Below are 13406 nucleotides of genomic sequence, written 5' to 3'. Positions count from 1 at the left end.
CAATGACTGCAACTTGCAGATCCTTGGTCATTTGCAAATAATTATTGCATTGAAGTAGAGGGGGGAGAATGATTAAGAAAATGTAAAGAAGAAGGGAAAAGAAACAGATACATTTGCTAAATAAGAAGAGTACCATCCAGCAAAGAAGAAGAAGATTAATAGCTGCCTTAGAGCAAAAACAAATGAACACAAAATCTAATTTACAAACCTATTAGATTTGCTATGTAAGCTGTTCACAGATGATCTGATTGTACCTCTGCCTCCAGAATTCCTGCAAGACAAAGGAAATGCATTATTTATAAACCCAGCATTGTTCAACAGTCCAGAGATCCTCAAAGCTGCTACAACACTCACACTTCACACCATCCAAAATGGCAACATCCAGGGGCGGGGTCTCACGCCCTTCTTCAAAGTGGTGCCCCACTGTGACTGAACCAAAACTGGGAAGCCGCCCCCGTCTGGTAGTCCAAAGAATAGGTTAAAAGTAATTTGCATTAACCACTTTAGAGTGCCACAGGCTTCAAGTCAAGGGCCTGATCTTCTCATCCTGACAAGCTGCACTTGGAGCAAGACGGGGGTGAGCATCATGGTATCTTTAAACCACCTTTATGCTACCCTGATCCTAAGGTAGGCCACGGGTCAGTCCAGCCAGTTCCCAGCGTGCCCCTCTAACTTACACTTGGCTGCCCCAATGTGACAGCAATGTGCGGATCAGAGGAGACCACGGATTCCCTGGCCACACCCTTTTTTGCCTGGCCATGCTCATATAACAGGGACTAGAAGTGGGAGTCGCATAGGAGCTAAATTTTCAGCCCATGATCATGTATAGTAACAAAAAAACTCCAAGTGGGCTGGAACCCCAGACCCAAACAGCTTCATAGAAAGGAAATTTGGATCCGAATCCTGATCTGAATATCAAGGCTTGGGCCCATCTCCGAATAGAACTGTACATCTGTAGATGCCCCTTTCACCTGAGGATCTCATAGTACTTCATGTTAGCCCAGTTTTACAAGTGATATCCAGAGGCTGAGAATGTACACTGTAGTCCTCTTTTTTCTGAAACCCCGTCCCATCCTGTCCTGTTCCTAGAATATTGTCAGCGTGGGCAAGGGGAAGGATTTAGTTTAATGGAGGAGGTGCTTTTTAAGTTGTTTGTTTCTGTGGGTTCATACTCTGAGTTTCAAACTAACATCAAAACAGCCCAGAGCGCTAGGTTTTTGCATGCTGTCTGCCACCGCCACAAATAAGTCACAGAAATAGCTTTGGTCTCCCTGATGGATGACCATCACATGGCAATGGATACAGGCCAAATCTCAGCCTTTGACAGTGGATCCCAAGGGCCCATTTACAAGCCCTGGTTGGGGTGGACAGCATGGCTCCAACCTGGTCCTGATCATTTCTCTCCAGCAGATTCCAGTGAGTGGTGAGTAACTGCTCTTTATCCTCCCTAGCCCTGAGAGGTTCAGTGCCTCAGCAGTCAGCCCTGGCCCCCATCCGTTACAAGGTACAGAAGAGCACTTCAGCAGAAATGATCAGATTCCATGGCCTGCCCTGCTACCAGCATGTTGACAAGACCCCTGGCTAGACTACACCTCCCATCATGCATCTACAATGTGCCACACAGCTTAGTCAGAGGGAGGACTGCACTGCATCATGGAAGCTGTAGTCTGGCCAGAGAGCCCAGCCCATCGGACAGAATGGTGTTATCAGGCAACCCAAATTTCAGCTCCCATAAGGCAGCACACCACAATAGAGAAACACAGTTTAATGTTAAACTGACTTGAAATAAATGTTTTAGGTCAGTACAGCAATCCAAAATATTACATTACCATTTGAACTGACCTGAAGGGAAATAGTTCATGTCAGTTTTCCCAATGGAAAATCAAAAATTTGCAGCAAAATCAAAATTTTTCCCTAGAAAATTTTGATTTTTCCAAAACTGCATTTTCCATCAGAAAAATTCCCAACCAGCTCTGTTAATAATAACCTCACCTGCTATCACAGGTGTCTGGCTTCCAGATAATCAAAGTAGTGCACAGCCTAAGGGTCACACTAAATACATCTTTGCTTCTCAAGAACTAGGTAGCAGCAGTGGCGAGGAATGCCTTCCTCTACCTCCAGGTCACCCGGAGACTTCATGCTTCTCTCTCAGAGGAGGATGTGGCAAACAAGATCCACTTCTAGACTGGACTCCTGGAACTGCATTGATCTTGGGCTGTCAGTTAAGGCCAACCAAACATCTCCATTCTGTCCAAGAGACAGCAGCCCGTCTCCTGGGCGAGTCATGGGGAATACTTCATGCCAATACAGTCTCCACTGGCTTCCTGTGCCCAAGACTGGCTCCAATTCAAGGTCCTGATATTAGTCTATGAAAACCTTTGGGTCAGACTGCGATACCTTACCACAAATAGTCTCAATGAAAACATGGGGACTATTTGGTACAGCCTATTATGGGCTGGACTAGATTACCCAAATGAAGCCTTGTCATTCACGAGCCTGAGACCACTGCACTCACCAGAGACACAGAAACTAGATCTTCCCAAAGTCAGACTTTTGGGAGCCAGAGGTAAGACATTTCTAGTGCTGGCTCCCAGGCTGATTCTACCAGGGGAGAGTGGGGGAAAAACAGGACAAGCATCCAATCTGCTGACTGCAGAGCTCACTCCTTCTTTAGCCTGGCATGCTCAGGGAATTGGCCCCCAGTTCCTACTGATGCTCAATAGGAGTTGGGCATGTAATTCTCTTAGACCAATTGGAAAATAACAGCTTTAAGAGGATAAGCAAAAGAAAAGAGTCCTGTATCTCCAGAAAGAATTTGAGTCTGGAGTGAAAACTCAGGGAGCTGGGAGACAGGTTCCCCTCTTAATACCAAATTCTCTGAGCAGCTTATCTGGGACATGGTGCTTTGGAACATGCCATCATATGCAGTTTCCTGCTTCCCACAGGACACTGTATATTATCAGACTGGAGGGATCCCTCCTGTAACAGCTTTTTCGTTCCTTTGACAAGTCTGAGAATCAATTGCTATTTCATCTCGTCAAGGGGGTGGCAGGGCTGATTCCTTCAGAGAGCATTTATCAAGCATCCATTTTAATAGGGATCACCGCAGGGTGGGAGAGCAGTCTAGATTAGTGTGCAATCTGTGCATCCTTTTCAAACCCTTGTCCTTTGAAGAAGCTGCTCAAATGGGATTCACGCTCCCTCACACTCTCTGTAATACAGATAGGGACTGGATTAAGGGCTTAGAAAGGGAAACGTATTTCCCAAGTACCTGAATAAGTGGTTGCCCAAAATCTCTGTGACACGCAGGAAAGGGGAATCCATAGAAATTAGGAGATGGACAAGACCCTTGTGGCTGGGGCTGCATCAAGCTGAGAAGATGGTTAATCAGTGGGAATGATGTCAGTGGAAAGACTCAGGTACCTAAGGACAAAGCTGTATTGACCTCGCAGTCATGTGACGAGAGGGAATGTGAAATGTGATCCATGGCAGATGATCACCCTGAGCCAGTTGAGCAGAGCTCTATTTCCAGTGCTCGCTGGTTAATGACCTGATAGGAAAATAACTTCAGGAGAAAAACAAACAATGGCCCTGCCTGCAAATATTTTTTGTACATGCTTTCCCCTTTTCTATCACCGTTTGTCAAGCTTTTCTCTCGAGGGTGGATTTAAAGCTTGCAGTTCGGAGGGCATGTGAAATGCCAGTCTGGGAGAGTGCTGCAGGCATCCAAGGCCCATCTGGGATTGGAGAGGTATCCTCCCATTTGCATCTCTAGCCTGAGGGCATCGAAACTAGATCTGGTGACGGCTCTCACATAAGGGAATCGCAGAAGAACTCTATGCCCAATGTCTCCAAGCTGGTGGCATCTCAAATGTGGTACAAGTTGTGGCCTGATGGAAGGAGTTCAGGCAAATGTTTCATTTCCCCAGCTGAAACATGCAGCAAATACCCAATGTGAGGACATCTGCAATGCTAATCATGGTTACTGCAGCAGGCACGCAGCTGGCATAAAGGATTCTGGGTGGCACTCTCTTGAACTAGGTGGGCGGATGAAATGCTGCTCATGGTGACTGTGCCAGGCCCTGAGCTGATTTCATTTATTCTTCACCATCACCTGAAGCCTCAGGTGTTGACCACTGGTTTGTCATGACATCAGGCTTGGACCAATGGTATGAGCTGGGGAATCTTGTTTCCCTCCAGTGAATAAATATTAAAAATATGGTTGAACTCTGCAGCTTTCCTCTTTGCAGTCTAACATTTGGATACTTTCCTGACATCTCCTCTCTGTACAGTTAAAGTCATCATGCGGCATGAACATGGTCTGCAGGGCTGCTTGTCTCTTCCCAGCTGGATCACTGGGCAGCTCTCCAATGGTGACTGTCCAAGCAAATATATTGTTTAGACACCGTGATCCTGACAGGGAAAAGATTTCCCAGGTTTCTTATGCTCACAGACAACACATGAAGGGCAATACCCCTGGGCCACTTCACTTCACTGGGCTGCAGAGAGGAAAATACTAAAAGGTAGGTGGTCCTAATTAAAAGAAACAAACGAAAAAGTCAGCCCATTTTACTCTAGCTCAGTTGATCCAGCTTTAAATCTCTCAGCCTCACGTGGTAAAGACGAGTCACTATTAAAGTTATACAGACAGACGTTGATGTAAAAAGCATCCTAATGCTGCATGGCTGTATTCACTTATTAATCTAAGCGTTATCAGTTTGATCTTGCAGTCAGCACCACAGCATACTAACCTGCTTCCCAATTCCATTCACATAGCTCAAGTCCTTTGACTTCTGTTTGGAGATGTTTTCCAGTGACAGAGTAGCATAGATGTATGGTAGTTCTAAATCAGTGATGAGTATCCTGGGCTCTTTTATTTTCGCGTTCAGGTGGTGGGGCTGAATTTGGGCTATGGAAGATGTTGTGTTGGCCAAGAAGTGCTGTATACAAATGTAAGGTGACGTGATTTATAAATCACAGGGTGGGGAGGAAAGACTGTCCCATAGTTCAGACTCTAGAGTCAATTGAATCATTTACAATGAATAATTTATTTGAAGAATTTTCTATTCACAACTCGTTTGTGACCAGCCTGCGATTTTTCTCGAAGGCACTTTTTTTCTGAAATGATTTGCTCACTCTTCTTTGGGAACCGTTCTTAGTCCATAGCTTATTCAAAAGCCATGTGTTGTGAGTTTTCGATATGCAAGTTCCAATCTGCTTTGATTGGACAAGTATGTCACATTGCACATTTGGATGAGTGGAACTCTGGAGGCAGTTTTCTGGTCCAAATTCTCAGGATTACGAATTTGAAATATACTCCCATAGCCCCTTAAAATGCACAGTTGCCATAAACATCCTTGCCAGTCAGCTCATTCACTGGAATATTCATGGGAAATGAACCCAAAAAAGGGCACAGTAAAAACGAACTGGCTGAAAAATTACAAACAAAGCTCAATGATCATTTTTGCAATATTCACCTTGTCCTAGTGGATCTATGGCTAGTTCTGCCACAGACTTCCTGAGAGACCTTGGGCAAAGCCATTTTAGCTCTGCACCTCAGTTTCTTCCCTTTGGAAAATGGAGACATAGCTACATAGTCCATGGGGGAGGCGACTGTTAAACTAAATTCAAGCCCTTTGATATCCCCAGAAAACAGGTTCTATTGAGGTACAATGTATCATGGTCATAACCGACGATCTCAAATACTGATTCATTAAGTTCCACCACCCTCTTTTGAGCCAAGTACATTTGATCATCTCCCTGTAACAGACAGGGCACAGAAGGTAAGTGACTTGGCCACGGTCACCCAAGCAGACAGTGTCGGAACAGAAACTCACTTATACACACAAACATTCAGGCACAAATTTACACAGAGACATAAACTCATAGACAGACACACAGCCTTACAGACAGACACACAAACACAGACACACTAACACACACACACACGCACATAGACTCAACATGCAGACACGTAGATATAGACACAGACACACACACAAACAGAAAACACACAGATTCTCAGAGATTCTATACAGACGGCAAACACAGTCCTGCTCACAGATGCTAACACATCCAGGTACCATCCCTTCCTGCCCTCCGACAAACTCTATCACAAATGACAAATCAGATCCACCTGTTGGAATGGGTTGAATCCACATTAGAAAAAGAATGACTTTCTGTTACCCCAGCAAACGAAATGAATTTAGCTGAGATGCTGAGCATTGCATGCAGGATTTGGTACTAGTGGTAAACGCCCCATTATGAACAGTAGGGCTCTTTGATAACTTTTTGCTGAAATCAAACCATCTTTGCAAAGCCTTTTGATATTGGTGAATTGGCAAATTCCCACCAAAAATGTTTCACTGATGTTTTTCTGACTGGCTGTAGATTTGGGGTTTTGGCTTGGCTCTTTACAGAGGTAGGAGCCAACTGTAAGATTTGGTTTTGAATGATGAAATCCTCATCTGCACCCCAAAATGTGTAGGTGCTTGGAGCTGCGATTTTGCTGTGGGACAATGCCCAGGTGTGATGCTGTCTGGTGAAGGTTCGGTCTGAGTCCAGGAAGCTTGACTGTGGATAGTTCAACTGGGCTTCAGTTTATACATGAACCTTTCACCTGGACACATGAGTCTGTCTTGAAAATGAATTTGGTGTCTTACCCGGTTCTCCATTTGAGTATATCACAATACAGCACATCTGGCTCAAGACCAGCTGTGGAACAGCAGTGCGTGCTGTACACAAGGAGTGAACCTAATTGACGGAACAATGTGGGATCCAGGCATGGACTAGCAGCAGGCATCAGAAGTGAAGTGAGGTGCACTGGAAGAATTGTGCAGGGCCTAAGACTGGGACAGCAGTGGGTTCTGCAGGTCAGGCTGGTTAAGGCGATTTGCAGAGCTGTGTGTGTGAAACTTGAGTGCTGGCCTGCAGTATGCCTGGCTCTCACCACCTGTCTTAGTCCTAGATTTCCGTAAGTACTAACCTGACTCACAAGTCAGAAATCAAATCCAAAGTCAGTAGAGAAGTGAGGGGATCAGAGAAATATTTTTGACTCTTGAGGTCAGATACTTAAAGGCCCCCTCTGATGCCACTCCTCCCAAAGCCCAGATTTGTCACTACCATAGACACATCTTGCTGAAACATATCACAATTCACAACCCGCTGTAAGGAGTCAGGACATTTGATAGTGACAGATTGTCCGTCGTCGTCCTCCCTCGCCCGACTTTTCAGCAGTGGCCTTTACACTTGTCACTGCAAGGTATGAAAAAGACCAAGATTGAGAGGACATTGGAGTAGGGGCCAGTAGAGAGACCTGTCAACTCCCACTCTCATGGCAAGTGAGGGTCCCTCTTTTGGGATTAGGAAATTGTGAATGCGTTTCTCTGCTGGGATGAAGGACCTGGCAATGTGTCTCAACAAGACATTTGAAATCTCACTTACAAATATTTGAAATCTCACTTGTTCACGTTGTCACAGCTTGGCAGCCTTGGTGTTAAAACCTTCCTAAATATCAGATGCTATTTTTAGAGCTGTGAGCTTAATTCCTCCTAATGTCATGAGACTGAATTCTAGAGACTGCGTCCATGCTGAGCGTTTCAGGGAAATTCCCACATCCTTGCTGTAGGGCTGATGCAGCTCCACCAGGACTAGTAACAAGGGGAGTGCTGGTGGAGACAAGCCACTGGTGAGGTCCAGAGCAGAGCGAGAAGACACACTGACTTCTGAGCTATGTTACAACTCCCAACTTTGCTTGCACCAATGGAGATGCACTGGTGCTAGACCAGTGGTGGGAGAATGCCCTACAACTCTCCGTGTAGACATGGCTATGCCATTCCGATACTGACTTCAGAGTAGCCCCTCTGGACCTACAGCAGTGTAAATGAGAGCAGAATTTGGTCCTCAGTTTTCAGCCTTGTCACAAATAAGTGTTTGTCTCATTGTAAGTGTAACCTGAAGACACAGGAACCGAGACCCCATGCATAGTGCCTGAGAGAGAAAAAGCTAATTACACTGAAGCGCTGATATGGAGAAATCAGTGAAGAATCAGCATGAAAGGAACAAATCTAAACATGGAAGTGCAGCTGAGGTAGCCTAGAATGAGGCAATGGGAAGGAATCCTCAAACTGTCTTTCACAAGGAAATGACGCTGGGATCCATTTTCATTGATGGTGATGGGAGTTATGCAGCAAAGCCCCTTTTCCACTGCTTTCAAACATGCAACCCAAAGAACCAACAGATGGGAAAATGGCACTTGGTGCAACCAGAGCAGCACTTATTATGGGTTATCTCAATCTCCTTTGGTATCTGTCTTGGCCTTTATTGAGCACCCAGACCCAGGCGATCTTGGTTCTAGGTTCTTGACTCTTTCTCTTCCTAAAACTATCTTACTGTCTCTTTTTAACTTGTTTTAAAGCAGTGCGTTAGATGGATAAAAAAGGAGGCATCTCTGAAGTGTCAGGTTTCAGATCCACCCACAGGCCCAATATAATGGCAATGGGGCATGACTTATCAGTCAGATGCATCCGACGAAGTGGGTATTCACCCAGGAAAGCTCATGCTCCAATATGTCTGTTAGTCTATAAGGTGCCACAGGACTTTTTGCTGCTTTTACAGATCCAGACTAACACGGCTTCACTCTGATACTTATCAGTCATTATTACTCTTGTTTTATCACTGTTTTATAGTAAAAGCAGTAGCAGGCCTCAGGAACTGGGGTTATCCACACATTTCACATCACCACACATCTATGCATACAGCCACTGTGTTATTCCTCATTTATCTCACAGCAGCTCTTTCAATAGAAGCGTTGGCTCTTTTTGGAGCAAAACACCTCTGCCTGATCCCCACATTTGCTCTTACTTAATCACAGCTGAATTTACACTAATGAAACACCCAGAAAAGGAAGACAAGAAGCAGCCACACAGAGTTCGGAGAGAGACGGGTTATTTTGGTTTTTTTTAGTTTACTTGGGTAAAAAAATCCCCTGAAAACCCTGAGAGAGACTTGGACAGGACTAGAGGAAACATCACTCTAAGAGTGACAGGTGCTTCACCTCCGAGACAGAAGCTGCAGATCAGAGTGCCTGGAAGACCTAAGCAGACCATGAGTGCTCCATGGACCACGGTGAGAGATCCTCCGGGCCATCAGGTTGTCACTCCAGACTTGTCAACACAATGAAGTTAAAGTATACAAACATTCAGCCATCATAACTGACCCCAGAAGCCCCTGCTGTTGTTTCTTCTGCCCTACAACCGCAAACGGAAAACAAAAGCAAAAGCAATGGCAGAGCACCAGTTAATGCTCAGTGAGCATTCAGAAGCCAGCCACAGTCCTGCTGTGAGATCTGAAGCTGGCCAGGCTGAGGATCTGTTGTACTGTGAGGGGAACTCTCAACTGAGAACCCTCTGCCACTGAACCAGGAAAGCTGAGTTCCAGACAGTGGTAGCAGACACACGTCTGCATATAAGGAGGCAGTAATGGGGTCCCAGGGTTTAAACATTTTCACCAGCAATACCTTGCATTGCACTTCCAGCTGAAGAAGTAACCAAAAGAGAGTACAGACCTGGTAAGTAAGCGTAGAAACCCACACCAGTTAAAGGGTGAGGTGCCACTGCGTTCTTCAGCCGCTACAGCTTCCAGAAGCTGGATCAAGGGCAGGGTTCCAATAATCCAGCCAGGAGGCATGGCTGGGAGAGGCCAGCTTAGAGGAAAAGCCACAGTGTCCTGGAAATGGGCACTACAGGCTGCTGTTACTCTGTGCACATCCAGATGAAGTGAGGGATTCAATCGGACTTTTAAGTCACATTAGCGAAGAGTAGCGTGCCATCCTCAATTTTCCAAGCTGGCCAAAAATCACTGGCAACACCATTCATTTGAAAGAGTAGTATATATTTTCTCTAGAACGGAGGCTGAGAGGCATGCAGTCTGGTCCAGCAGAGAAAGTGTTAATATGTATTAAGCATGACTCAGTGTCAAGTGTGCACCAGGATGCTTATTGATGAAGTCACCTGGTGTCAGCAAGGGCATGGGCTCTCTTAATGGCTGTGATGGATAATCAGGGCAGGGAGGGATCCCTGCAGAACTGGCTGGGGGACACTGTCCCTTTAAACTTCACAAAGGGAACCACGTTTTCACTCTCAGTAACTGACAATAATTATTCCACCAGTCTTTGTCTCTCCCTGCAGTGAGAGGCAGAGGGACAGAGCAATTATTTCCCACCACGCCACCCTGGCTAAGGTGAATAAGAAAACAGCCATGCTCACTTCACAGCTTCCCCAAGGTGTGTTCTAGAGGGATGCCTTACAAGGGAACTTTGCCCTGAGTATTTCAGGGGAAACAAAGGGCATAGCACAGAGGGACCTACAGGAAGGAAGTCTCCACAAGATTAAAGTTCCAGTAGGCTGGAATGAAGCACATCTTTGAAAACTAAGGACCAAAGTCAATTTGAAATGCCAATGCTTCATAAGGGCACCATACCAGAGAGAGGTGCATGGACTTGCCTACCCACAAAAGTTGCACTTCTTTTACTATGCCCGTATAGCTAAAGTGGTACAACCCATCTAATGTGGACACAGGTCTACCACTATAAAGGCATAGCTTATCCACATACAAGGAGGGAAACTATTATCTCACTAAATGAATGATCCTGGGGCCACGGTAGGGGGTTGAACCAATATAACTTGTTGGTACAAATCCCACCCCTAATGGACTTAGTGATACTGCTACAAAAACAGTGTACAGGCCACGTGGAAGAGAAAGAGAGGGATGGGCTGATGGGCTGAGCACAGTGCTGGCAGCAAGTAGTTCTTGAATTCTAAACCTGGCACTGACGCCCTCTGTTTTAATTCTTTGCCTCAGTTTGTCCCCATCTGCAGGAAGGTGGGGTGGCTAATAATATGTGGAGCAGCAAGAAGGATTGCTTGAGAAACAAACAAATCTAGTGACTGGCTTTCCCTGAAACATTTGTCACACTTCAGTAGCTCCAGCCACCCCTGCTCCTTAGCTCTCACTCTGTAGACTGTGATGCTGAGGACTTCTTGTCCTTGGAAACAGCCTGATTTTTTTTGTCACCTGGCCAATTATATTCACACCTTTCACTTTGCATTTAATGAGCATTTTATCCATTCGTTCTTTTACTGGGATGCTTGAGACTTCCCAGTGTTTGAGGGTGAGACAAGAAGGTTGTTCCCCTCCCACCCAACCCCCTTCCCATATGAGCCATCTTCTTCTGGACAGGATGCATGGCCCCAGGGCATGTGTAAAAGTGGGCAAGCTGTTCTTCTCCTTGAAATAATCAAGGAGCATGTCTAAGCCAAAGAAAGACAGGAGGGGAATAGAGACAGCCCTGATTTGGTTACTTGGTCCTTCCAGAGGACACATGTCAGACTGTGCTTTCATTTCAATAGGCCAAGAAAGCTGAACAAAGAGAAAGGAATGGATTGAGAGCAGAGGAGTGGGGCTGAAACACAACCTGGGGGTTGAAATGTGGGGAGTTGAAATGCAGATCTGGATGCAAATCCAGCTTCCTGCCATCTCTAATTTAGAGCAACTTTGCTCTCAAAGATGCACTAAGCACTGTTGGAAAACTTTGAAACATTCTGTTTCTCTATGCTGTCCCCCTTCTATTTTGCACATTTGCAGCTAATCTCTCCTCTTTGTATGCATTTAGGGTATGTCTACACTGCAGTGAAACACCTGGAGCTGGCTCATGTCAGCTGACTCGGGCTTGTGGGGCTCAGGCTATGGGGCTGTTTAATTGGTTTTTAGACATTCAAGCTCAGGCTGGAGCTTGGGCTCTGAGACCTTCCCTCCTCAAGGGAGCCTCCTCTCAAGCCCGAATGTTTACACCAGTGGTTCGCAAACTTTTGTATTGGTGACCTCTTTCGCACAGCAAGCCCCTGAGCATGACCCTGCTTCTAAATTAAAAACACATTTTAAAATATTTAACACTATTGTAAATGCTGGAGGCAAAGCGAGGTTTGGGGGTGAAGGCTGACAGCTCGTGACCTCCATGTAATAACCTTGTGACCTCCCGCACCCACCGAGCAGTCATGACTCCCAGCTGAGACCCCCTGGTCTACACCATAATTAAACAGCCTCATAGCCCAATCCCTGTGAGCATGGACTAGGTGACATGGGCCAGCAGTGGGGCCTCGTGTCTCCAAAAGATGCTGGAGTCACACAGCCCTGAGTCTGAAAGCCAAGATTGTATCCCCAGAACAGGTGCAGAAAAAACAGTAACAACTTCACTACATTGCCCTGAATTGTGGTAGCATCTTGGGGCTCCAATCAGAGATTGGGACCTCTTAGAGCAAGGCCCTGTACAAACATGTAATAAAGAGCCAGTTCATGCCCTGTAGCATTTACAGTCTAAAGACAACTATGCAGATGAACCTCGGAGGACCATTCAGTCCTTGGCCTCCTTGCAGGGGCCACCAACTAGGGGGGAAGGCAGACTGTCTGTTTAGATGATGTGTTTAGCAGTATATGAACAACTGGGCGGAGACCAGCAAACACGTTTCAGAGAGGCCATCACCTGATAACAGGTGGACCCTTCTAGACTCTGCTGCCTCTTCTGCACCTGGATTCATATGCAATCCCTCCTTTGAGGGCCTGTCCTCCTCTCCACAGCAACAAACTCAGATGCCACAGACTGGGGATACGGATCCTTCAGTAACAAGTGTCCAGTTTTCATCCAAATGTACATAAGAATGAGGTCTGTGTTTGGGGGGGATGAGGATGGAGGGGCACAGAGAATCTCTAATGAAAACTATGACTGATCAGTAATTCTATAAGATGGTTTTCTGCAGAGGTGCCTGCAAGTGTGAATGAGACAGACCCCAAGGGGATAGAACAGGGGTCCACAACCTTTGGCATGTGGCTCACCAGGGTAAGCCCTCTGGGGAGCCGGGCCGGTTTGTTTACTTGCCGCGTCCGCAGGTTCAGCCAATTGCAGCTCTCACTGGCTGCGGTTCACTGCTCCAGGCCAATGGGAGCGGCGGGAAGCAGCGGCCAGCACATCCCTGGGCCTGCGCTGCTTCTCGCCGCCCCCATTGACCTGGAGCAGCGAACCGCGGCCAGTGGGAGCTGCAATTGGCTGAACCTGCGGACGTGGCAGGTAAACAAACTAGCCTGGTGCTGATCCTGGCGAGCCGCTTGCCAAAGGTTGCCGACCTCTGGGTTAGAAGCTGGGCGAGAGAGAAGAGGAGAGGTGGAGAAAGACAAAGGGAGAGGAAAACTTGGAGGGGGGATTAGAGCTAACTGATGGGAAGAGAAGCCACCTTTTAAATACATTGCAACAGCTTTCTTATTTCATAAGAGCTGCCAAACCAGACCAGAGCAATGGTCCACCTCGGTCAATATCCCTGTCTCTTGGTGACTCAAAGGAGAGTTATTGCCCTCTG

General features: G+C 46.3%; 1 protein-coding gene across 1 annotated transcript in view; it reads right to left on the bottom strand.

Annotated features, from left to right (window-relative positions):
* ST8SIA2 (ST8 alpha-N-acetyl-neuraminide alpha-2,8-sialyltransferase 2) overlaps positions 1 to 13406 on the bottom strand; it is a 39821-nt gene that overhangs the window by 23555 nt on the left and 2860 nt on the right. Inside the window, exon 2 of the mRNA XM_050967414.1 lies at positions 209 to 271. Within this exon, the coding sequence (XP_050823371.1) occupies positions 209 to 271 (63 nt within the window). The remainder of the gene's footprint in view (positions 1 to 208; positions 272 to 13406) is intronic.

The sequence above is a fragment of the Gopherus flavomarginatus genome, chromosome 9 (genome assembly GCF_025201925.1).
Source record: "Gopherus flavomarginatus isolate rGopFla2 chromosome 9, rGopFla2.mat.asm, whole genome shotgun sequence".
Classification (NCBI taxonomy): Eukaryota; Metazoa; Chordata; order Testudines; family Testudinidae; genus Gopherus; species Gopherus flavomarginatus.
The sequence above is the reverse complement of the archived record's forward strand: the minus strand, read 5'-3'. Positions and strand labels throughout refer to the sequence as shown.